A 26,720-nucleotide genomic window follows, 5' to 3' on the forward strand; every position below is an offset into this window, starting at 1 on the left:
TAGCGTTATAGACGAGCGTACGCGTACGCACGTGTTAGTTCATATCCTAGACCAAAGGTAAAAGTTAACGCGCGCGTAAGCTTGTAAAAACCAAGGAAATGTAAGCTCGTAGCGACGAAACGTATAAGAGATATCATATTGTAAGAGATTTTCGTAAAAGTAAAAACAGCTTACAAAAACGTTGCCTTTCCCTGCGAGAATACAATTTATGGAAAAATCTGAACCCAATTTAGCTACGAATTATCAACCTTCAGATTCTATAAATGAAACCGAATGAAATATTAACATTACAGTGCTTCGAAGCAATTTACTTCAACCCCTGAAAATGAAAAACAGATCTTCTTACCACGATATAAGATTGAATTTGCAGAAGTTTTGACAGGAGTAAGGTAAGTTACTCAAAGCTTTGATGAAAATTGAATCTTACTGTTATTTGTTTAACGTTAAAATTGCTCTGTGTTTCTCTATGGGGAGGTTTAAGTAATAGCTATGACGACAAAGAGTTTTTGGGTGAGTTTTTAGTGAAAACGGTTCAAAGGAATATTGTAGCGCCGGAGGGGAGAGGAGGGGGGTAATTTGGGACATCCTTGTCTCAGTAATATTACGTTGTGAGTTGTGAGAAATATCAAGGGATGTTATAATGGGAAATGTGTTCGTTTTTTTTATATATTACTACGTCGGTGGCAAGGCAAACAAGCATACGGCCCGCCTAATGGTAAACAATCACCGTAGCCTGTGGACGTATGCAACTCCAGAGGTGATGTTATATGCGCGTTGCCGACCCGTTTCCTCCTTTAATATCAGTGCTTGTATATTATATACACGGAGTAGGATGGAGATGGCAAGTGGGCGTTCCCGTCTATCCGACAGTTAGTAGCGAACGACTCACTTTATGCACAGACTATGCTCAGTTGTTGTGTAAACTTCATGCTCGAATGACATTCACGTCTTACGTACGCTCGTCTAACAAAAATTGATAATTAAATTTAAAATGCCGTATTGTGCAGTATTAAGCTGCAGAAATCACAGCGGTTTAAAAAATCTTTCACGTGGAGGTATTTCCTAACACCGGTGGTTATTTATTTAAATATAATCCAATAAATACGAAAAATCTGTTTATTTTGCATTATTTAGGAATGTTCGTTAAGTAAATCTATATTTTATTAGTTAGAACTTAGAGTTCACAATCCTTTGTCACTATTCTTTACGTTTATCTGGAATATTCGCTATCCTAAATGTCAAATAACTTCGCTACTCAGATGCTGCGCAATGTCGATATTTATATCGATAAAGTTAAAGTTACGATATTTCAAGTTTGCTGTTTGGTTTGGTAATAAATTATTATTTTAGACACGTTTCTAATTATTATTTGGGATAATCAATGTCTTAGTAAATATGGCAGCTCTGGTCATCAAGCACTAAGTTAAGTCGGGGTCATTTCATGGCAACCTTTCAAACCTTCGTATTCCTTTACATATGTTTTTGTTTTTTACACCCATCATATTTTCATCGTTAATATAATTAGACTAGGTACTTAATGCACTTATGCGTACAATGCATGCAATGTGCCATGAATAAAAGTTTTATATTTTCTATTTCTTTATCATTAATTATTGTAGGTTACCACAAGATGCCGATATTAAAAATAAATGGATCAATGCTACTGGGCAAGAAAATTAGTTTCCGCAAAAATATAGCACCATTTGCTAGGAGCATTTCTTAGAGAAAGATTTCTGGGGATAAAATTGCCATACATCTCATCTAGCGTCCACACGCAACTTAGTTACTAATTTAGTAATTATTAGTGACATTCGGGCTCACTAAATTAATAAAAAGTGTTCCGTACCACGCAAACTAGCGTCAAATATTGGAATTTTGCCGCCCCCCTTCCTGATTTGATAGGTCACAATCTTACAATCAAATCAAGTGGGATCGATGAGCCAGTTTCATGTATGCTTTCACACCATACAATTAATTTGACAATTTAATCAGGTTGTCCCGTCTAGATTGGCCTATTTAAGGCTACAAGTAAATATATTGTTAAAGACGAATACTTACCTATGTAAGTAATTGCAGATTTGTGATTACAAAATAACAGCAATACCGAGTTAATAGACCTTTAAAGAACTATGATTTTATCTGTTTGACTTTAAGATATATTTAATGTTCACATTAACAACCTAGTTGGTCAATTAATAAGAAACAAATTTCTAGTTAGATATTTGTTGTACTGTACTACATATTATTTTTCATGCAATCACGATTATCACTACCTATTTTATAATCATAAATAAAGTATCATCTAAATGTGTTAAAACATACGGTAATGAAATATCAATACCTAACTGAACACACAAATATCGATAAAACACTCCGATTACACTGTCCCCTCCCTATATCGTCGAATGGAAAGAAGTTCCAACGGTTAGCTACTCGCAGGCGTGTAGAGATCTCGAAAGCACCAGTGTAACGTGACCGTGAGATCCGTAACAAACCATGCGTAATTAGACCTTACTTATACTGGTTTTTTAGCCCTTTTCTCGCCTGTAATAAGTAAGTGATTTTAAAATTATATAAAATAACGCCATCTGGTGTTGAGTAGTTGTATTAGGTGAACGTTGAGCGAGCTTTTGTGAGATGAATGAGATAATGAAAGAGTCGTATGTCATATAGCTTTGACATTATATTTTAAACCGTCACTCATGTAGCCTACAGTTGATATTCGTTCGAGAAATGTCCACCGGTAATAACCTTTTGGTATGGAAAGTTGCTACGAATCAGAGCAATTTTGTAAGTGTGTGACATATTTTAACGTGGCTATGAATGTGTGAGTTTAGCGACGCTGGTTTTCATACTAAATAGGAGTCATTTCACATCCACTAGTTTATTAATTCGTGATTATATACTAGCTTCTCCCCGCGACTTCTGATGATGATTGATAACTACCCTATGTCCTTTCGCGGGCCTCGAACTTACTCCACAATATGTACCTAGGTACCAAATTTTATCTAAATCCGTTCTCGTAAGCGAACAACTCACGAAGGCGAAGCGGCGCAGCGCGGCGCGGCGGGCCCACTGTGTTCGCAACGAGATCGCCCACGTAGGAGTCGTAGGACACTTCTATAGGTATCAAAGGATTGATTCACCCCGCATCGCATCGCTTCGCGTTCGCGTGTTGTTCGCCTACGTAGTACGCTGCGTAAGCGTGAAGAGGTAACAGACAGAGATACAGGCAATGATTTACAGGACAAAGTTACTTTCGCATTTATAAAATTAGGAGAGCTGATATGGGAAAAGGCTAGGCGAAGAAGAAGGGTATTAATATAATACGCTCAATAGCAATACATTCGGGTTATTTTGCACAGAAGTATCCGTATAAACGACCAGTTTGCATTGCCCGCGAGTATTTTTAAAAGCAGGTCCACAATTAAAAATAAATATCAAATTTTCCTTCTTTTGTTCCCTTTATAATTTACAACATCCAACATTTTTCTAAAGAATAATACACTCCCATTTCCCGCGGCAGCCATCTTTCTTTGTGGCTTGCAATTTCACTAATTGCCTCCAGTAAATGCATCCCTTATGTGCACTTTTGCGTGTATTCATTACTGCATTTGTAACATTTGATGCAGGAATTTTTAGGCATGATACAGGTACAAAGAGAAAGTTTTTTCAGCAAGATGGCTGTTTTATGCTTCGGTTAAGACATTAAAACAGTTATCGTGACATGGCATTCATATAATTTGGATATTTCAGAGCCCGATAACGATTTTGGAGTAAAAATGTAAAATTGATAGATTTAGTCGTTGAAATTATACACGTTTTGTTACGTAATATCTAAATAACAAGTATTGGTTTCTATTAGCACGACTTCTCATCTTGCCTTTTAAGGGGCAGTTTTTAAAAATTCGTCAAAAAATGATGGTGGTAAATTATACAAAATGATGTATAAGAACAGTTTCAGCAAATGCTGTAGATTGTTTAAGTATCAAAATTACGTTGAATTTAAGTCGATTCTCAGAGAAATTGTCACTTGTTTTGAAGTAATATCTGGAGAAAATTGATTTCGTCTAACTTTCGTTTACACTATTTTAAAGTCATAATAATAAAAATGTAATCTGTAAAAGATCGAGTACAGGATATATGTAATTAAATAAACAAAATTACCATTTTTAGCCATCCATATTTCTATTATGTATCAAAAGGTGTACCATTTCAGCGACTAAATCTATCAATTTTACATTTTTGCGACTAAAATCGATAACGGGCTCTTAAGAGTCACACGAACCCACCCACCGCCATACAATCGAATTTTCGCTTTCATTTTAAAACGACATACTTAATTTACAGGAAACTTGGCAAGAACATTTACGTAACATACATCTATGTCTTGTCATTTCTGCATGTATATGAGAGCGAAACCAGGCCTCCTTCACTCGCTCAAGGCCACGCGTTATATGCCTACCGCTCGGCGTATCGTCGACGATACAACCGACAGAGGGCCGCCGAACGCCCGCCTGAGCGCTCGCACCGCACGTTTCTCGCGCCTACGCTTCGAAATGCCGAAACCACGTAATTATTGTGCAGTAGATGGGTGTAAAAGTCAAAAATCAAAGGAAAATTTGTCGTATTTACCGAGTAGTATTTAAAATCTATCTTTATGAATTTTGTCACCATTTATTTCTTTGAATATAAGTAGGTAAATCGTAAATTAAGGAGTTTTTTGAGTCAGGGAATATAATTGTTGTTTTTAAATATTTGATTGACTAATAAAAAATATGGTTGATTCGCAACATTCGTTTTATTACAATAATAACATAAGTAACAGTACAACCCTAGCGCATTCTTACGATGACGCGTTGGCACGTGACTCGCACGGCGAGCAAGGCAGTCTCGGTCTCGACTCTTTGTGCGCGTACTTATGGTACATTTCTTCTCGTCCTGAGCAGCAGGTATTATTATTAAGATTTTGTAGGCTATTATAGCGTAGGTATTTTCGCTTTTGTGAAATGATGTATCTGTTACGTAGTAACTATTTATTAATCTGTGGCGAAACTTCCATTGTATGGCGATGGCGGAGACGGCAGAGTGGATACCGTCAAGACAAAATTTTACAAAAGAAGAAATTAACAAGCAGTCTTATCACTGAGGAGCGTTTCTTCCAGCCGACATTTAGCCGGTGGCTATATGTGGTATTTTCTATAAAAAGGGACCTTACTGTCGATAGCGCTTGCGCCATTATAAACGATGCTCCGATATAAATACAATCGCGCGACGCCGTGCGGCGTAAGCGCCATCGACAATAAGGTCCCTTTTCATAGAAAATGCCCCATATACTTAGACAACTTGTACTTGTAACCCACAACTCCCACAAGTACTTTGCTTGCTACCAAATATTTGATAACTATCAATTTAAAATATCTATTACGAGTACATTAGGGTGCTACAAGCTACACAACACCGAACCTTACACCATGTACATATAGCCTGGTTTTCTTTTCTACATTGTGTAAGTACCTAATCAAGTTAGGGGTTGTAATCTGGAATATTTACTTTGTTTATGATTGAACGATCAATCAAACCAAAATAGGTTGCTACGCACTCTTGAACTGAAAGGGATTTGTTTGCATTGATTTATTTAATTATATTAAAGTAGTAATAGATAAATGTAAAGTGAATGCAAGGGTGGAAAGTCCCCAAGGACAAGAAATTGAAGAGAGAGAATGAGAATTTAAGAGTTGAAATTATTAATGATAATGTTTTACAATTGTTTTACAACACATACCTTATTGTGTATATCTTGTATATTTGCATGTACCTGTACTTAAGGCAAATTAAATAAGTGAAGTTTTGTATGTAGGTTATCCTCATAATACCTAATACTCGTATGCAACAAATGTAGGTACATTCTTCAGTAAAAGCGGGCGGAGCGGCGGAAAGCGCCGAGATTTTAAAACGTAAACGTATAAGAGCCTCGGTAGAGAGTACCATTTCGTTCCATTTGGAGTTGAAACTCTAGGTCCATGGGGTCCCAGCGAGCACAAGTTGTTTGCAGAAATCGCGAAGCGTCTGGTTGACGTAACTGGTGACCGAAGAGCTGGCGGCTTCCTCGCACAACGTATCAGCATTGCGATACAGCGAGGAAATGCCGCCAGCATCCTTGGTACAATGCCTCAAGGGCCTATTTTAGATTTAAGCTAGTTATTAATTTCGTTTACGTAGTACCACTGTATATATCTTGTTCTTCAGTTGCTATAATTATTCATTGTATATTGTTTCTGAGAGAATAAAGAGTATTTGTATTTTTAATAACAAACTTCCGTGAGACACAGACATATTAAATATATTAATAACGGGTCACTCACGTGTTTTAAGTCGAAAACGCTCGACATGTTTCACTCCGTACCGAGGAGCACGTTGAACATGTCGAGCGTTTTCGACTTAAAACATGTGAGTGACCCGTTATTAATATATTTGTATTTTACCTACAATAACATAGTAATTATTCTCTTTACATTAAGATTCGCCTATTATACCGCCAAAAGCCATTAGAAAATATGTCGCGAGAATAAGATAAACAATTGAATGAGTATTCCAATTACGAGCTACGATTGATATGCGTAATGTAATATTTATTCATACAAAGTCAATAATGTTTCTCCCTGAATTGGGTAGATGTTTGCTCAATGTTTCTTTATTTGTACAGGATAATTTGGAAATGTGAATTCCTTTTAATTTAACAGAAAGAGCACACAGTAGAATGCATGTTGTATTTTTTTAAACTTTAACTTGTGCATGTACTCAATGCACATACCTTCGAATTTAATGTATTATAGGTACATATATGACGACCGGTCTGGCCTAGTGGGTAGTGACCCTGCATGCCTGCTGCATGGTCCTGGGTTCGAATAAGTAAGGGCAAGGGCAAGGGCACAGCAAGGGCAAGGGCAAAGGGCATCTAAGAGCATTTATTTGTGTGATGAGCACAGATATTTATTCCTGAGTCATGGGTGTTTTCTATGTAAGTATTTAAGTATTTATATATTATATACATCGTTGTCTGAGTACCCATAACACAAGCCTCCTTGGGCTTACCGTGGGACTTAGTCAATTTGTGTAAGAATGTCCTATAAAATTTATTTATTTATATATTTCAGAAAAGTCAACAACACAAGTACCACTTAGCACTTATTATTTGGCGAAACACCCTATCTCCTTTATAAAGTAATAAAATTTATATTAAAAGATACACAATATCACAGCTTTTTGTACTTACACAGTATTAAATTCCCAAGAACGAGTCTTTCGGTTTAAATCAAAACAACACAACTGTCAGATTGTAGACCGTATCTCGTAACAATAAGGACTATGACTGGTCAAACTGTGGTGCGATTGTGGCGAGTATTAATGACAGGCAAATTTAATAACCGCTGACAAATGTGGCATTCCACGGAGCTGTGTTTAGTGGGGGACAGTAGCTGGCGTCGGTACTGGAATGCTAGTAGGAAAAGGCCGTCATCGTTCGAAATGTCCCTAACGCTCATTCGTTTTTCTGTACGTAGGTACTGCGTAAAAAATTTTTATTACGCTATCTGTTAACTGCTGTTTCATGTGATGTTGAATAAAAATGTTCTATATCTATGTATTAGGCAGAGTGATGGCAGGTGGACTAAAATGTTAACGGAATGGTGGCCGCTTTCGAATGAAAGAAGCCGCTGTCGTCCGTTGGCTCGTTGGGTGGACGACATCCGGAAGATTGCAGGGCACTTCTGGATGAAATTAGCTCAGGACAAGTGGCGTACTGGAAGAGAGGCCTATGCTCAGTAGTGGGCGATAAAGGGCTGATGATGATGATGTATTATGTTGTGGCGTTAGGGTCAAAATACAATTAGCCTCATGCATGAAGTTTATATTTGAACGAAATATGTTTTATTCGGATGTTTATTACCGCTATATCATGTTACAAATGCATTTCCGTTTTTAAATTACCATTTAATTACTTAAAATTATAAATAAAAAGTACAAAAATTTGCCCGCGAAAAGCTAGTGAGCGAAACGCTCGAAACGCCACGTGACGTCACGCGTTCGACAGATTAGTGTCATTAGTAGCAAACGTCAGTTGGGCCGCCCAACGTGTGACGTCATCACGCTCTGTCGAATTCGCGCCAAAAATTATGAGCGTTTCAACCGCTCAAAAATTTTCAACATTTTAAATATTTTTTAATAAAATAATGTTAAGGTTTACAAAAGTATTTTTATCATTTCCGGTGTTCCCACGATATAAATTATGAATCCAAAAATAAAAATAAATTCATGCATGGAGCTAATTATACGATGCGACGTCCTGTCGTGGAAATCTACGATATGCATTTACAGCACGACGTCGTGTTGAATGCCGTCCACTTTTTGCGCTTCTGTGGACAGTTTGGGCGACTCGACATCGCATCTTAATTGTGTTTTGGCCCTTACTTGAAAGAGCATACCTATTCATAAATAACCTCCCCCTACTCTGATCAGAAACTGGGGGAACAACTATTGAGCGACTTGATATTTAGGGAACAGATGGATACCTAGCGCTCAATTTGATCAGAAGGACACTCAGAATTAAATAGCTTGAGTTAAGCGGACGAGGTGTTAAATAAAAACCGGCCAAGTGCGAGTCGGACTCGCACACCGAGGGTTCCGTACTTTTTAGTATTTGTTGTTATAGCGGCAACAGAAATACATCTGTGAAAATTTCAACTGTCTAGCTATCACGGTTCATGAGATACAGCCTGGTGACAGACAGATAGACGGACAGCGGAGTCTTAGTAATAGGGTCCCGTTTTACCCTTTGGGTACGGAACCCTAAAAATGATCTACAACTGTATTGCTAAGATAGTATAAGTGCAAGTGTACTAGCCTAAGTAAACAAAAACGGTGGTTTGCGCCTGAAAATGAAACGAAAGCTCGTAAATAATCCCCCCACCCCCCACCCCCACTACACCGCGTATCGCTGAAAACTTTTATATTTATGAAACGAACGCTGCCAAGAGCCAAGTTCAAACTTGCTTGTAACCTACCTACGTAGAGCATGCCAGTCTTTCAATCTGCCCGCGCAGCATGGTTCCCCTATCACTAAGTCCGTCACACTCGCTCGTTCGCACTCACATACTTGTTAGAACGTGACAGGCATGGTGATAAGCGTACCGTGCTACGACCCCAGGTTTTGGTAGGAACTTGGAAGACAGCAGTAAGGTTGCCTTTGCACCGAAGTGTAGATGAGCGGAGATAAGAGGAAACGTGCTGACATCAAGTCATCAATCCATTGTTGGTATAGACTGCATCTTTTCAAATGACTTTTTCGTCTAAGACAACAGCTTTTGTTCCTTTTATGCGTGCGATCGCCCATTGTGTACCATTGTCTCTGACAATAGCACGCGCCGTAGCACGCGCTCAGACTCAATGGTACACAATGGGCGACCGCACGCAGAAAAGGAACAAAGGCTTTTGTATAACAGATTACCGTCTTAGACGAAAAAGTCATTTGAAAAGATGCAGACTAAGTATAATCTAGTATAGTATTATATAATCTGTGGTATAATCCACATCTGTTCTCTGCTCGGCTGGATTACATTACAACCAATGATATTGGTTGATTGATTCCCGCACGACTTGTCTCATCTCATCTCTGCCTCAGTGAGCGTCCATATACACATAGAGTAACTTATACTAGAGCGGTACTGTCATATTAAATTTTGTAACCACAGTAAATTCACCTCCATCTGTCGACACACTTTAAAACTAAAAATGAAGATTTATATAAACACGATAAAATGTATTTAAATATGGATAAATGATTTTTTTTATTTGCATTAATTATTTTTATGATTTTGACCCATGTTCTTTCACTGATATGCGTTAAAATTGTTAAATAACAAACGAAACCGTCAACACCATCTAAACGACACTAGGCCAACGCTAGTAGCGCCCTCTGAACGGGAATCAAATTTTCTTGATTTTCGAGGCACGTTTTTTCCTTAGACTGTATCCATCTATTACGGAGTTATATCTATCTTTGATATACATAACTTAGCTACCACCGACTTGTCCCATTACGTAACAGAGATTTCCAAACTATGAAAGGACGGCTCTGGAAAAACAAATAAATTGATTCCATACAGTTCGGCGTCTGATAGGAACGCGAGGCCTAAAAATATAACAGCGGTAACTAATGAAAACGATGTTTTAAATTAAATAATAGTTAAACTTATAGTATGTATATGTATATAATCAACCTGATTTGTATTTTCGGGACTTGGTAGAAGTAGGACAAACATAACGTGATCGCTTAATTTCATTTACCGCGGTTATGGACCGAAACTCGGCTGAAATCATGGGACGCATTAGGCATCTAACTGTGCCGGGGTGGATTAATCTAATTTCGCTGTTTAGGGAGCACTTAATCAACGATAATAGCTGTACAAAGTTTACGACTCATATACTGCCCCACCGTGCGTAACAACAGTAAGTGACTTTGGAATATTAAATTTGGGTTCTAAATTTGAAATTTATTGCATGAGAACTTGGTAAACAGTTGAATGAGTTATAAAACCGTAATAATACTTATGCTAGAGTTTAACTGTGTAATTTTTCGTTTAATTTAGTTATCACTAGACTTATATTGACCGGGATATAGACCGTGATTACCTTTTGTATTATTTGTGAGCTCCCGATATTTCGACGCAGTTACATGCATCATGTTCACGGGTGACTGAAGATAGCGGATGGGTGTCAAAGTTGTGTAGACAGCGGCTCTGTCTACCCTCATTCTTGCGCGTCGGCTGCGTTCACTTTCAACGTTACCAACGGTCGCATTCACACTTGTTGGTCCGGTCGCGTTCACACTCGTTGGTCTGTCCAAACACACTACACTCACGGTGTCACTACGCGTGTTTGATTCGGATATCACTGGTTTTTTACACAAACAAATCACAGGATTCCACACATTTTACAGTTATCTTTACGATTAAAATTTTTGTATTTGTGAATTTCAACGGCTTCTCTTACCAATCTTGGTATACAGTGGCGTTCTGTCGAAATGACCTTGGGACTATGCAACTCGATCCAGTGATTTGTACCCGACTCAAGGAGATGCTGAGCAATAGCTGACTTGCGAACGTCATTGTTCTTGACCGCAGCAATGTGTTCTTTAATTCTGCAGGCAATAGTGCGTTTGGTCTGCCCAATGTATATCCCGGTCAATATAAGTCTAGTGAAACTAACCGTGAATCATTCAAAACTCTAATTTAGTTATTTTAAAATTAATCTACATATTTCTGTAAAAAATAATATCCCGCATACATATGAATGTGGTTCAGTAAGGGGGCGGACTGAAAATCAGCGTTGTGCGGTCAATTCTTAATAAAAGGGCTGGCGCAGCATATGCTGAGATTGCTGAGCCCCGTTCCTTTTGTCGCGCAATGTTATTTTTATAGCTATTTGTGCAACAAGAGAGGAAAGTTGGTTTTTCTTGCGAGTGTTTCCGAAGTCCCGAGAAAGCGAAAGATTCTAAGTTAGAATCTTGAGCGTAGCGAGGGACTCAAAAACACGAGATGGAAAATAACTTTGCTCTCGTGTTGCACATATAATTTTTCACCTCAGTAGTGAGAACATATTAAAGGTTAAAATGTATTTCGAATTACACAGAATAAAACAGAGAAACAAAAAAAAAACGAATTTGTAATAGAAGTATGAAGTGGCAGTTCATGGCCTTCATTAAATTAAAAAGCTACTTTGGTTAACTCCCTGGAGTGAGGAAAGTCGCACTTTCCTCACTCCAGGGAGTGACGAAAGTAGGCTTGTTCGAGCTGCTGAGGTGAAAAAAAATCCTGTATCTCTCTTTTTTTGTGTGGCAATAAATGTTTTCATATTCTTATAAACCTTATAAAACTGAAATTCAAATCATACACCAAAGAAAAAGTGACCAAGGGCCCGTTTCTCAAAAACTTGTAGCTTGTATTTTGTACTCATTAGCACAAAGTATCTTAGACTATAACAACACATAATACTTACCTAACAAAAAATACCAGTGAATTTTCCTGTATAAAAAGCGTGCGTTTAAAAACAGTTGAATATGAATGCTGTCCAACAAAAAGGTCATTTTCCTCGGTTTTTCCTGCAAACTGCCCGCATTTTAAATGCGAATGGCACTATTTAAATAAATCTCTGCGCGTCCTGCCGGTCATTGTTTCCAGCGGGAAATGGTCATTGAATGTTCTGAAGTGGAAATATATCTAGTTGAACATTCAGACTGAAACAGATTTTACATAAAAGATGAATATTTGCTACCAGAGGCCTGTTTTTCAAAAGCTTGTAACTTGTAATACAAGTGGAGGTCCCTTTCTAACAAAAGCTGTCAAAAAGTGACATCCGCTTGTATTACAACTATTACAAGTTACAAGCTTTTCAGAAACGGGCCCCAGAGGTTTATACAGAAGAAAATCCAGTGACTTTATCACACCTTCGCGATCTCACGAATTCGATTTTTCAATTCGATATTGGGTGTTTTGATGTTGATGCCCGGTTTTTTGACATTCACGCCAGCATTGCACTCGGCAGCAAGGTCGTGCCGCAATACTGCAGCAGTAATGCTAGTGTAGTCTAAATCCGAACGGTATATTTACTTATTCGTTGCATCTCATGATGTAGATAGTATATTATTAGATCATGTTGCATGTTAGATCTGGTAGTAAACAACATTTTGACAGACGTAATTATGACGAATGATCAGTCATTCACTGTATGACCGACGTCACCCCGGCTTGCCTATTCGTTTCGGTTGTTAACGAACATCAACATTATTTAAAAGGTTAATGATGAGCGCACTTTAATTAGAATTTATCAAAGGAAAGGGCAATGACATCGGCAAAATTAACACAACGATTGAATTAACTGTTTTATTTTTATAACAACATCTTAAAATCACAGATGTTAAGGAAAGTTAAAAAAAAGTTAGATAAATTTTAGGAAACTTCAGTACAAATTGACAAGAATCAAAGCGAACTTTCATTTTGGAAATGGACTTTCGATTCCCAATATTCCCAAACAAAACTAGAAGTTTCCGAATTTTTTTCATAAGGAAATTTCGCAATTTTGGAAACTTTCCGATGGCACATATATCAATACAAAAAATACAAATAATGGTGAATTTCCAAATGTTTAACATTTTAAACTTACTCAATTAAAAATCAGTCAGTCTAAATATAAGCTTAACGATCTTAAGCGAGTCATAAACATTTAATTGACCCTTTAAAAAACTTTATCCGAACACCATTCCACATATAACCCCTTGGAAGGATTCGCGAAACGAAATTTCTCTTCCTCTAAAATTACACAGTTCGGGACCATAGGATGACTTATTATTTACTCAAATTAGTAGTACGAAAATGTGTAAACATAGTAAAAGTTTAAACCAGTGATTTTCAAGGATGTATCCCTGCCGAAGGCAGCAAGCGACGTACGGCGTGATCTGCACTTTAGATAGATTTTTGCTTAAGAGGCCGTAGTCGATTTTGGAGCAAAAATGTAAAATTGATAGATTTAGTCGTTTAAATTATACACGTTTTGTTACGTAATATCTAAATAACAAGTATTGATTTCTATTAGCACGTCTTCTCATCTTGCTTTTTAATAATGAGGTCGCGAGCGTGCGTCATCGGTAATGCATGAAGAGAAGGGGCAGTTTTTAAAAATTCATCAAAAAATCATGGTGGTAAATTATACAAATTGATGTATAAGAATAGTTTCAGCAAATGTTGTAGATTGTTTAAGTATGAAAATTAGATTGAAATTAAGTCGATTTTCAGAGAAATTGTCACTTGTTTTGAAGTAATTTCTGAAGAAAATTGATTTCGTCTAACTTTCATTTACACTACTTCAAAGTCATAATAATAAAAATGTAGTCTGATAAATGTCAAGTACAGGATATGTGTAATACAAAATTACCATGTTCAGCAGTCCAAACTTTACGAAATTTACAAAGAAGAGCGACAAAATCAGTGCTTTACACGCATTTACCTAAACGTCCACCAGAAAAGCAAACATTACTAATTTAGTGAGTCTGTTTTCAAAAAATTTATCTGATAAAAGGTAAGATAAGAAGACGTGCTAATAGAAACCAGTACTTGTTATTTCAATTAGGTAACAAAAGGTCTAAAATTTCACGGCCTAAATCTATCAATTTTACATTTTTGCGGCTAAAATCGACACCGGCCACTTACATGATTTCCTGTAAGTTCTACATATCTCAAGGCAAAGGATTAGCATTATAAGGCGCCCACCCATTCTGCACAATCCCTTTCAACTCATACTTATGCACAACAGCAAAAATCTCGGCCTTAGCCATAGTTAAGTGGTACGGACTCAGGCCTTTCAGCGACATACCAATCGAAGCTAAGAACGCGTCCACGGCCTGCGGCGTGGGGTGCTGGGGGTAGGAACCTGAGACGTTGGTCTTTTCGAACATCTCGTAGTCTACGACGGACTCTGATTGGTTGGAGAGACCGTCGGCCTCGAATTGATCGTCGTGATTGGTTGATTGCTGTAGTGATTCGTCTTGGTCTTCCACGTCGTAGCTGTCTTCTGAGTTTTCTGTTTTTGCGTTTAATTGGCTTGCACTATTGTTGGCTGCTGAATAAATAGATAAGAATTCATTATTAAACTCATACTTTAAAGACTCAATTTAAAGAGTGTTTTCTGTTAGTGTACTGGGTCGAAAATATTTTTGAAAATGGTCACTTCTGTCATGTGAACAATACAGTAAAAGTTAACGACTCCATTATTTATACAATAAAGTCGAACCTGGATAAGGAATTCAAGGGACCGGAATATTATTCTCTCTCATAGAGGTTTCTCACTAACACGATTTCTCACTTACAAACCAGCATCAAGTAATCTGTATCTGTAAAGCAGAAACCCAATTAATTTTTCACGCTAATCCTTTGTTTATACTACCTGTGGGCTTATCCTTATTTATTTGAATGGAATAAGCCAAAAAACTTAAACATTTTTCGTGGATTTATTCGAATGAAATAACGAATAAATCATTCGTCATTTGAAAAGCCGTCGAATGATTTATTCGCGGATAAATTATTCGCGAATAAATCATTCATGAATAAAAAAATCGTGAATTATTGTTTATTCTAATGATTATTCCGATAAAAAATTATTCGTGTAATGCCCATCTTTGTTTAAGACGCGAACAAGTTAAGCATACGTAGAACGTCTTTTACTTTTCAATTAATAATGATTGGGAATTAATAAATAGGGAGATACGTCTATTAGTTAGGTCGTTAGGTAATAGGTACCTTGGCAAGTGCTGAGCTCAAATTGACCCTTGTAGATAGGGTCCATGAAGCCCAGCAGGTGCGCGAACTTGTACTGCAGCTTGCCGTTGATGCTGCGCTTGCGCAGCGCCTTGCGGTAGTTGTCGCGGATGTTGTTCCAGCGCGCTTTACATGCGCTCGCTGCAAATTCACTTATATATTAATTATTAATCTATAGCGTCTTGAACAGAAGAATATGATCATCAGAATTGAGACAACGACTGATTTTTTCAGTCTATTACGTTGGATATCAGTTGAACGCTGAGTATCTATATACTCAGCATTTAATTGATTGATACCCAGTGTTAATGAGATATATTTTCAGTTCAGTGACAATCTGTTTTACACTAGGAATATTGACAATTGAGTTCGGAAGTTTAGTTAGTAAAGTGCTCAGATAAACCGCTAATATTAAGACGCGGGTTTCTGTTTCTCATAAGGGCTAAAAAGTAACCTGTCGGGTGGTCAATATTAAGGCTAGGGTCCCAGTTACCCACTTTTAAGGTTGGAGATTCGGGTTTCTTTGTAAACAAAGATATATACTCACGGCTAGTCCGCAGCTGTCTGCCGATCTTGTTCCAGAGGGCGTTTTTGAGCAGGTTGTCCATATAGCGCGAGTGCGAAGGGTCATACAACACGGGGCGGCTGCGCACATACTCAATCAGCTCTGCGTCGGCGCCGGTGCGGAACTGAGCACAATAATAAGCCTAAGATTTTTATTCTGTACTTTTTTTTCGCCATATTTCTATACATATTACATATTTACATATATTAATAACGGGTCACTCACGTATCTCACGTGTCTGTGTCTCACGGAAGTTTTGTTATTAAAATATTTCTATACAATTTTGTGGATATATAGAGCTCCCCATTCTGTACATAATACACACAATTTTATCGTAGGTATTAAAAAACGTATTATATTTTCGTAACAGTTTTCAATGAAAACTACACAGAGTTTGTTTGTCCCAATCCCAAATTGTGGTTTCGTATTAATTACTCCCAGTAGACTTATATTGACCGTTATTGTTTTCGAGCTCCCGATATTTCGACGCAGGTAATCACGGTCCATATCTCGGTCAATATAAGTCTAGTGCAGTCTCAAACTTTTTTGGTGACGGAACCATTTTGGAAAGCGAAATATTTGACGGAGCCAAGCCGATGGTCCAGGGTTCGAATCCCGGTAAGGGCATTTATTTGTGTGATGAGCACAGATATTTGTTCCTGAGTCATGGATATTTTCTATGCATTTAAGTATTTATATATTATATATATGGTTGGCTGAGTACCCAGTACCCATAACACAAGCCTCCTTGGGCTTAATACCTTGGGACTTGGTCAATCTGTGTAAGAATGTCCTATTTATTATTGATATAATTAATTATTCAAATCTAACGAGATAATATAGGTAATAGACATTTGAACAACAAACAGTCAAACAATCAATCCATTCTTATTCTACACAAAATAAAATAAAACTATGTAAGTACCTTAGTCGTGGACTCCAAAGGTATTGCGCGCAGCAGTGGAGGTTCCGGCTCCGGCGTGCTGTCGCGACTCATCGTGTTGCCGTCGCCGCCCTCCTCCATTTTGTTTATAAAATAACTGAACTGTCGAAAATTTCGGCACTATGACGCTTCAATGACGGACTTGACGGAGCTTACGAAAATAACACGTGGAGCGAACCGGTGAAGAGTGACTCGTTATCTGTAACTTGAGCTGACATATTATAACACAATACAAATTGAAATAAAAATATTAATATCAAAAGAAACATGAAATAAAAGTTAAGCATATACTTAAATTTAAACTATGGTAGTGGTATGATATAATACTTATGGCTTTATTCATAAAAGGAGGAGGCCAAATTGAACTTACGGTTCCCTAAAAGTTTTGAATGATTCACGGTTAGTTTCACTAGACTTATATTGACCGTTAATACCTTTTGTATTGTTTACGAGCTTCCGATATTATCAAAAATACCAAATATCGGTACTACGGTTCCCTGTCAAAATGGTGTAATTCGCCCGTGCGTCTCACTCGCACCAATACATGTACGAACAAATAGTAGGTACGAGCTAAACGCAAGCGAAAATTACTTACATCATTTTGTTATCAGAATGTGAGTTCAAATTGGTCTCAAATTTATTAAAGAAAAGTTACTTACCTGTTTGCTTTGCTTGAACTTTACTTTATTAAACACGAACAATAATCAGCGAAACTTCTACGACATCAGTCAGTCACGGAATGTTCTAGAGATCGCGTGAGCGCGTGACGTCAGTACGCGGAACGACAAAACGCGGGCCATGCGTGCAATACGGACGCGATCCGGATACTGAAGGTAGAGTAGAGGAGCGGCGTGGAGGGAGCATCACTGAAGGAGGGGCGAGGGGGGTACCGACGACAGTGAATGCGAGGCGCGGGGAGGTCGCCAACCGTGACGTTGCTATGTCGGGCGGATTACGGAAACGAATTCCGCGTAACCTGTTATTGGAACGGCCCTATTCTGAGAAGCTTTGGTGTCTGCTATTGCCACAGGGCCATTACCATAGGTCAAAACAGTTCGAAAGTAGGTGCAGTGAGAAAAATAATTCAGAAAATATAACAACTTTAACTTATTTTGGATTTTGTATTGTGCGATCAACTTACAAGTTTCACACCTATTTTTTTCGATCCTTGCGACCTAGTAGTTAGTTTAGTTACCTATCTAGCAACACATATTGGCTTTTGTCATTAACAGAGCATATAATATTTCCGTCATGCGGTAATGACAATATTAAGTACTTACTAATCACAATCGTCCCAATTTCTAATTATTTATTAGGTCCAATAATGATGTGTGTTTTTTATATCACCTATATTTATCAGTATCACGTTATAAAAGCGACCACAAACTAACTAAAATGGACCTTATACCTTTGCTACAAGGTAAATAGTCGCCTAACAATTCACTATCTTATACTCTAGCCGCCTACCTATAAAATATATCCCGTTTCATTCGATTTTGAATTTTAATTCTGACTAATAGTACATTTCGATGCTAGTGCGGAAAGTTTGTCATTACTTCACGAGATCCGAGATATCTTGCCACGAGCCGTAGGCGAGACGAGTGAAGAATGACATATCCGCACGTGTATCGAACGACGTTTTTTAATACAGTTGCGAAAAAATAAGAAAAGCAACAAGTATTAAGGAATGGAATTAGAAACTTTTTATATTATTAATTCTGTGACATCATTGACATTGACATTATGAAGAGGTGTTTTTCTAGCTTTTATTCGACTAGAATAGATTTTGTTATTATTATTGAACCCACTTCAATGAGTTTTTTTTTTCAAATGCATGTTCTATAAGACAGAAACAATTGTAAATATTAAAACATTGTACTATTATTACCTAAATATCGTTATTTCCGATTATTTGTGTATCGTATATTTATAAAAACAATATCGAATGTTGCCTTTGGAAACTTAAAACATTCTTGCAGTAAGAAAATACGCCTCTTCTTCGACAGGCGTTCCGTTCCATTCAGACAACTTATTAAGAACGGTTTTTCAACATTAAAAAATAAACGTGTTATAATACTTATAATGATGAAGAGGTAAGTAATAAAATATGAAATATGCATATTTTTCGTATTCTTACATTAACAGTAGGTTTTTATATTGATTACGACGTTTAAAGGAAACTACTATAAACACTCATCCATAAGTAGTCATGAATTGGAACAAGTATAAATTAAAAAAAAATTGGAAAAGTAAAAAGCACTAGTTCGCGAAAACCAACTTTCCGCACGCTAAACAGCCACGAAAAGTAGCACTTTTTGAGCAACTGTATAAAAAAAATTGTTTTGGCGTGGGCGGCTAGCGGCTAGATTCTAGAGGTTAAAACGAAACTTGCCCTTAGAATCTTAGCAACTGTTAGTCTTTATCTCATCACATTAAGATTCACGAATAGTCAGATTATTTATATCAGCTATACAATCATTGTTCGTTCTTATCTCGTACCATTATGGTTCACAAATTGTAAATTATATCAATCTTCTTCTTCTTCCTACCCTTATCCCACGTCATGTGGGGTCGGCACAACATGTTTTTCTCTTCCATTCTCCTCTATCTTTCGTCACCTTAGCACTCATTCCTTTCTTTCTCATATCCTCTTTTACACAATCCATCCATCGCTTTTTGGGTCTACCATACGCTCTCCGTCTATCAACATTCATCCCTAACATTCTTTTGCCTATATGGCATTCATCCCTCCTCATCACATGCCCATACCACGCTAACCTACTACTTGATACAATAATAGTCGCTCCGGCAGCGGCTAATTTGTCATGCGATAAAAGGTTGGCGTTACATATCAGTGTGGACACACGTATGTCCTTTCATCCACAAGGTAATAAGACACGTGATAAAAGGTCGCCATTACATAAAAGTGTGGATGTACATACGTCCTTTCATACACGAGGTCAACAAATGTTATTACAATGTGAATGAATTTTTTAACGATAAACATGATAAACAATTTTAATTTATATGCATGTTAGTCTTATTATTTATTAAGGAGACAACACAGAAAACATACATGGGATGAACAAAGAACTTAAAATAGCATTAATGTCCTTAAATACAGATGCTTCCATAAACGTATCTCACGGGGAACATATATATGTATACTTTACCACTTAACTTACTTAACTAACATGCGGTTCGCAACATTACAAGTGTTGGGAGAGACTTAGTATTATCAAAGATAGATATAACTCCGTAATAGATGGATACAGTCTAAGGAAAAAACGTGCCTCGAAAATCAAGAAAATTTGGTTCTCGCTCAGAGGGCGCTACTAGTTTTGGCCTACAGTCGTATAGATGGCGTTGACGATTTCGTTTGTTATTTAACAATTTTAACGCATATCAGTGAAAGAACATGGGTCAAAATCATAAAAATAATTAATGCAAATAAAAAAATTCATTTATCTATATTTAAATGCATTCTATCGTATTTTTATAAATCTTAATTTTTAGTTTTAAAGTGTGTCGACAGATGGCAGTGAATTTACTGGGGTTACAAAATTTACTATGACAGTACCGCTCTAGTATAAGTTACTCTATGGTATTATAATATATTATGTAAGTATGTCCGAGTACTTAGACTTATGTGATAGGAAGTTTCACTTTAAAAAGTTACCTAGATGTTTGTGATGTGTTCCTGTATAAATTTTTGACTGCTGTTTTGAACTGGGCTTAGTTACTTTAGTTCTTAAATCTAATGTTTATTTTTATAATGTGCTTGAACTAACTCTTACCTTACCTGCATCATACATCAGGATCAAACGAAAAAAAAAACATAAAGAGAAAGAACTCGGGGAAATTAACAACGAAAATATAGGTATCACATATTTTATTTCTATAACAACATCTTAAAATTATGCGCGAGTTACGGAAAGATTCCAGAAAGTTCTTAGAAATTTCAGGGAAATTTCACGGGAAACTTAGGACATTTTCAATTTGGAAAAAAATTGATTCCCATTCCTCATAAAAAACAATGCGGTAATTAGCACAATACGTGCCTATGTCGAAAATTTAAAGGGCCATATGTACTATAAAACGTTGTATAGATCGAATCATATCAACGGAGCTAATGCACTTACCTGTACTAACAATGGCATTGTATTATTACAATACTATTATCTGCTTTTGTTCTCGTAGCCGCCAACTAGTTACTTACAAAATAAGTTAGAAGTGCATTGCATGTATATTTAATTTTTAACCTTATTCCTTGTTGAATGGGGTTAAAATGATCTAAAAACATGTTGTAACAAATGGTTTTCTACAGAGTGCATTCGTTTTGGGTGTCGACGGTTGTAAAATGCAAAAAAAGTTATGTTAGCCATTATTTAGTTAGTGTATTTTGTAGCCTATTGTTAAAAAATAGAGTCTTTAATCTATACTAACATTTCGAGGCGGTTAAAATCTGCTTTTACTACGAGGTAGTTATCCTAATTTGTGGTTTACCACACAATGGCATTGTATTCTTGAGACTCTTTGCGTAAACAGGTAAGTGCATTAGCTCAATTGATATGATTCCATCTATACAATACACGTGCGAAAAGGTAATTTTTACAACTCGTGGTGTCGATTTAAAACACTCCCTTCGGAGGTGTTTTAATTTATGTTGTAAGTTTGAATTTGCCTTCCTGGGGAGAAGACAGAGGCGAACGACATATGTCGTGATATGCACACGACTCCTTGGATAGGTACCTAGCTTTGACAGATGTTTTAGTTCACGGAAGTAATATGGTACTTAGTCATTAATTTTATGTTATAGTTAACGCTATCTCTACTGAGCTCGTTCACTTACCTGTACTAACAATGGCATTCTGTTAAACAAAAGCCATTATTTCTTTTGTGTGAGCGCGCGGCTATTGTGTGTGAGCCTCAGGCACAAAGGCCACGCGCTCACACAAAAGAAATAATGACTTTTGTTTAACAGAATGCCATTGTTAGTACAGGTAAGTGAACGAGCTCAGTAGAGATAGCGTTAACTATACCACCCTACACTCCTAGACCTCAAGGCAAAGGATTAACATTCGGGGACGCCCACCCACCCTGTACAATCCCTTTCAACTCATATTTATGCACGACCGCAAAAATCTCCGCCTTAGCCAGACTTAAATGGTATGGACTCAGGGCCTTCAGCGTCGGCCCAATCGCGGCGAAGAACTCGTCCACGGCCTGCGGCGCGGGGCGCGGGGGGACGCTGGACTTTTCGAACATCTCGTAGTCTACGACGGACTCTGATTGGTTGGAGAGAGCGTCGGCCTCGGATTGATCGTCGTGATTGGGTGATTTTATTTGTGATTCTTCTGGGTTTTGAGACTTTTGAATGTCGTTGCTGTCGTCTGAGTGTTCTGTTTTTGAGCTTATGTTGACTGCTAAATAAATAGATAAGCATTCATTATTAAAGTCATACTTAGGCTCAATTTAAATAGTGTGTACTGTTGATACCAGTACCAATGAGTTCATAAACATTTTTACTAGCCGACGATCCAAAAACACATTTACGCCTCTAAGACACTGCAAATTAGAAAGTGTAATTAGGTAAATATATTTACAGTACATACATATATTTACTTTATGTGCCTGTGACGAAGATTTAACGGTGTATAAAACGTTGTTTGATACACGTGCGAATAGGTAATTTGCACGAATTTCCTACTTTCCGCATTTTGGAATGTCGCCTTGTAAAGAAGTTAAACTAGAAATTTGTCTAAGGAGAGTTTCTGTTACTTTTGCCAATTCTGATTATTGATTGAATGAAAACTATAGATGATGAAAATTATAGATGATGAAAATTATGGACGATGAAAACTATAGATGTACCGTACTGACCCTGGGAAGGACTGGGGTCAAATTGACCCTTGTAGATGGGGTCCATGAAGCCCATCAGATGCGCGAACTTGTACTGTATCTTGCTTTTGCGCTTGCGCAGCGTCTTGCGGTACTGATCTCGGATGTTGTTCCAGCGCGCCTTACATGAGCTAGCTGCAAATGAATCTCTGTTTAATAAAGTAGTTAATTTCAAGTAGAAGGCGAAATATCTTGCGATCAAAAATTACAATAATCATGTATGTATCATATAATATTAATACATAGTACATATATCAATAAATCAATACATTTTAACAAATACATACATATATTGATTTTACCTTTTATTAATGTGACATACCACAATACAATCATATATCTACGTTGGAAATTTCAAATGTCGTAAGGGACGTATGGCGTATGTCCCTTACGACATTTGAAATCCACCATCCACCATCGATATTGTACATATACAACTACATATGTCCGCCGTTTGTACTCTTCATGTATTGTGCAAAGAAGTTTAAATAAATAAACAAAAAAATAATGTAAACAACAATTAGAAAATTAACTGTGATCATTGATGACTGACCAACGTGGGATATACCAAAGGTAATAATAAATAACAAGTACAGTCGCGATCAGATATATCGGAGCGGCTAAGGTGCTCACAAATATCTGAACACGCACTCTAACGCCTTGACAATAGAGGCGTGTTCAGATATTTGTGAGCGCCTCGACCGCTCCGATATATCTGATGGCGCCTGTGCAAACTAATACGTGTAAAAATGCAGACCATAAAGATGGGTGGACAATGAAACGGGAAGGAAGCAGTGAAAGATACAATCCGGCTAAATACGTGAGTAAAAGGAGTCTACCCTCGAGGGACCATCTTTTAAAATAAAACTAAATAACAATTAATAAATATAATATAAAAAGTGTAATTACATGACTAACGTAGGTTATAACACTTTCCTGTGAGCCGTAAATTGGCTACACGACATAAAATAAATGTATAGATTTTTAAGACAATTACATTAAGGACACACCCCTTTGGTGGACATACCTATTAAATTTGTATGTAACAAAAATGATAAACAATAAAGAACTTATTAAATATATTAATAACGGGTCACTCACGTGTTTTAAGTTGAAAACGCTCGACATGTTTCACTCCGTACCCCGTAGTCTGCGCCGGTCTGTCACCGTGGACGCAAGCTCCTGATGACGCTCCTCGGTACGGAGTACGGAGTGAAACATGTCGAGCGTTTTCGACTTAAAACACGTGAGTGACCCGTTATTAATATATTTAATATGTCTGTGTCTCACGGAAGTTTTGTTATTAATAAAGAACTTTCTATTCTATTCTATTCTTCCGGCCCGCGGCCCGCCAAAATGAAGCGAGAGTCCCGGCCGCGGGTAATCATTGTATTTTCACCGCAGCAGCTTGAACAAGCCTTCTTTCGCCACTCCCTGGAGTGAGGAAAGTGCGACTTTCCTCACTCCAGAGAGTAAAACAAAGAAGCTTTTTAATTTAGTGAAGGCCATGAACTGCCACTTAATACTTTTTTTTTGTTTCTGTATTAGGTATTCTGTGTAATTCGAAATACACTTTAAACCTTTAATATGTTCTCACTACTGAGGTGAAAAATTATGTGTGCAACACGAGAGCAAAGTTATTTTACAACTCGTGTTTTTGAATCACAGTCAAAATAAACACTCGCAAGAAAAACCAACTTTCCTCTCTTGTTGCACAAATAACTATTCATGTTTCGTTGTAAAAACACACTCACGGTTGACTTTCAGCTGTCTTCCGATTTTGACCCAAAGCCCCTGTTTGAAATTGGTGTCCATGTAGCGCAAGTGCGAGGGGTCGAATATCACAGGGTGATCGCGCACGTACTCGATCAGCGCTGCGTCTGCTAAGCCGATGCGAAACTGAGGACCATATCTATGCTGAGGACAAACATCATGGACGGGCATTTTCTATGAAAAGGGACCTTATTGTCGATGGCCATTTTTAATAACAAAACTTCCATGCGACACAGACATATTACATATATTAATAACGGGTCACTCACGTATTTAACGGGTCAGTCTGCGTCGGCCGTCACCTTCAACGCATGCTAACCTTACGGAGTGAAAAATGTCGAGCGTTTTTCGACTTAAAATACTTGAGTGACCCGTTATTAATATATTTAATACAAACATCATTTCATTAAGATTTTATTGGGTAAGCTCACAGATCTGAGAATTAAGAGAGGTACCACAAACTACCCATTAAAAACCGGCCAAAGAGCATGTCAGGCCACGCTCAGCTTAGGGTTCCGTTGTTATCCGTCCGTCAAAATAGACTTTTCGCTAAAACTCAAAATTAGCTCAACCGATCATGTCCACTATAGTTTTGCTTGACAGTCTATGATAGAGATGCCAAACTTCAGCTTTCTAGCATTAACCATCACGGAGCAAAGCCGCGGACGGACAGACAGACAGACGGAACTAATGGTTGACTACAGGACCTTAAAATCGTGACTATTTTTTTAACCTTCAATTTGTAAATTTGTAAAATAAAAAATTGTACCGAAACGTAAAGTTACCCGAGTGAAAACTACGAAAACCTATATTTAGGTTAGTGATTATTATTTCTTAAAATTTACTAAACCAAATCATTTAGTTACCTTTTATTACTAAATTTAATACTTAAAATTTTTGTACTTGTCAATAAGATTGGGCCCATATTAGTGAAAAAATTAAAATAAAACTCGTTCAAACTATAATCATTAATAGAAAAAAATGTTAGAAGTGCCATTTAAATTATTTACAACCATAATGAATTAGAAAGAATGACTTGGAGAAAAAAATTGTCGCAGGAGTTCCATTCTGGTCTTCCTAAGCAGTTTCATTTCACCAAATAGCACACCTAAACGCAGATGCTTGTTTAGATAAATCCAGGTCAAGGTCTTGGTCCAGTTCCGGGTTCGGACTCAAGTTCAGGTACTGCTCCGGGTCCGGGTTCGTTCTAGTCCGGTTCCGGGTTCAAGTCCGCGTCCGGGTTTGGGTCCGGGTTCATCATTAGCAATTCCTCTTCATCAATAGTCACTTAATTTGAATGTTGATGCTTAATTTGTTGATAAAACACAAAATTCACTATATGCCTTTAAGATTTCAAAATCGGTCCAGGAATAACCATATGGAGTAACAAATATATAAAAAAACACAATCTAATTAAGAAACTCCTCCTTTTGAAATCTTGAAGTGGGTTAAAAATAATGTATTTTACCTTATACTTGGACTCGTGTGGTATAGGTTCCGGTTCCGGTTCCGGCGTGCTGTCGCGACTTTGCGTATTCTCGTTCTCGCTGTCCGCCATCTTGATTGACTAAACTGCCGAAATGTCAGCACTGACGCTTCAGTAACGAACGTGTCGAAGTTTACGAAAATACCACGCAGTAACGCGCAACGGTGAAGAGGCCTTGCGATCTGGAACTAAACACTTTAAATTCAAAATACAGGTCTAAATAACAACTAAAAAAAGTTAAGAGCGTTCTTACAAGAAAAGTCGAAATAATGTAAAATTGATGATATTCCCGACAACATTTAAGATTTTACGCTCATTATTAGAAATAAAGAGTACTTGTTCCAGTAAGAGCGTCTTCTTATCCTTAGGAATATCGTTGTACATTTTAGAAAAAGGACTAATTAAATTAGTAATGATTGTTTTTCTGATGGTCGATTACGAAAAACCGCGTCAAGCACTGAATTGTGAGCTCTTATTTGTAAATTTTGAGAAGTTTACTGTGCTAAAGTTGGATATTTTGTATTACTAATATCCTGTACTTTAGGAATATCGAATGATATTCTTCCTACATGCTTTTAAGAAAGAGAAAATCAATGTTAAACGAATTGAATTTTCTCTTCGAAACAAGTGTAAATTCCTACGAAAATCTACTTAGTATCGAAGTCATTTTTATACACCAGCAATCTA

General features: G+C 37.2%; 3 protein-coding genes across 3 annotated transcripts in view; all 3 read right to left on the reverse strand.

Annotated features, from left to right (window-relative positions):
* LOC134746939 (uncharacterized) overlaps window positions 1-26,720 on the reverse strand; it is a 299,672-nt gene that overhangs the window by 257,820 nt on the left and 15,132 nt on the right. The gene's annotated exons all lie outside the window — the stretch shown is intronic.
* Window positions 13,074-17,628, reverse strand: LOC134746411 (uncharacterized). The gene is made up of 5 exons (XM_063680780.1): window positions 17,533-17,628; window positions 16,856-17,078; window positions 15,913-16,054; window positions 15,348-15,506; window positions 13,074-14,670 (listed from the first exon to the last, which is right to left on the reverse strand). Exons 2-5 carry the CDS (start codon window positions 16,952-16,954, stop codon window positions 14,288-14,290), a joined length of 783 nt encoding a protein of 260 aa, XP_063536850.1. The 5' UTR covers window positions 16,955-17,078; window positions 17,533-17,628; the 3' UTR covers window positions 13,074-14,287.
* LOC134746877 (transcription factor Adf-1-like) lies at window positions 21,930-26,105 on the reverse strand. Its single transcript, XM_063681450.1, has 4 exons — window positions 26,016-26,105; window positions 24,529-24,691; window positions 22,757-22,909; window positions 21,930-22,299 (listed from the first exon to the last, which is right to left on the reverse strand). Exons 1-4 carry the CDS (start codon window positions 26,103-26,105, stop codon window positions 21,935-21,937), a joined length of 771 nt encoding a protein of 256 aa, XP_063537520.1. The 3' UTR covers window positions 21,930-21,934.

Source organism: Cydia strobilella, chromosome 13 (assembly GCF_947568885.1).
Source record: "Cydia strobilella chromosome 13, ilCydStro3.1, whole genome shotgun sequence".
Taxonomy (NCBI): Eukaryota; Metazoa; Arthropoda; class Insecta; order Lepidoptera; family Tortricidae; genus Cydia; species Cydia strobilella.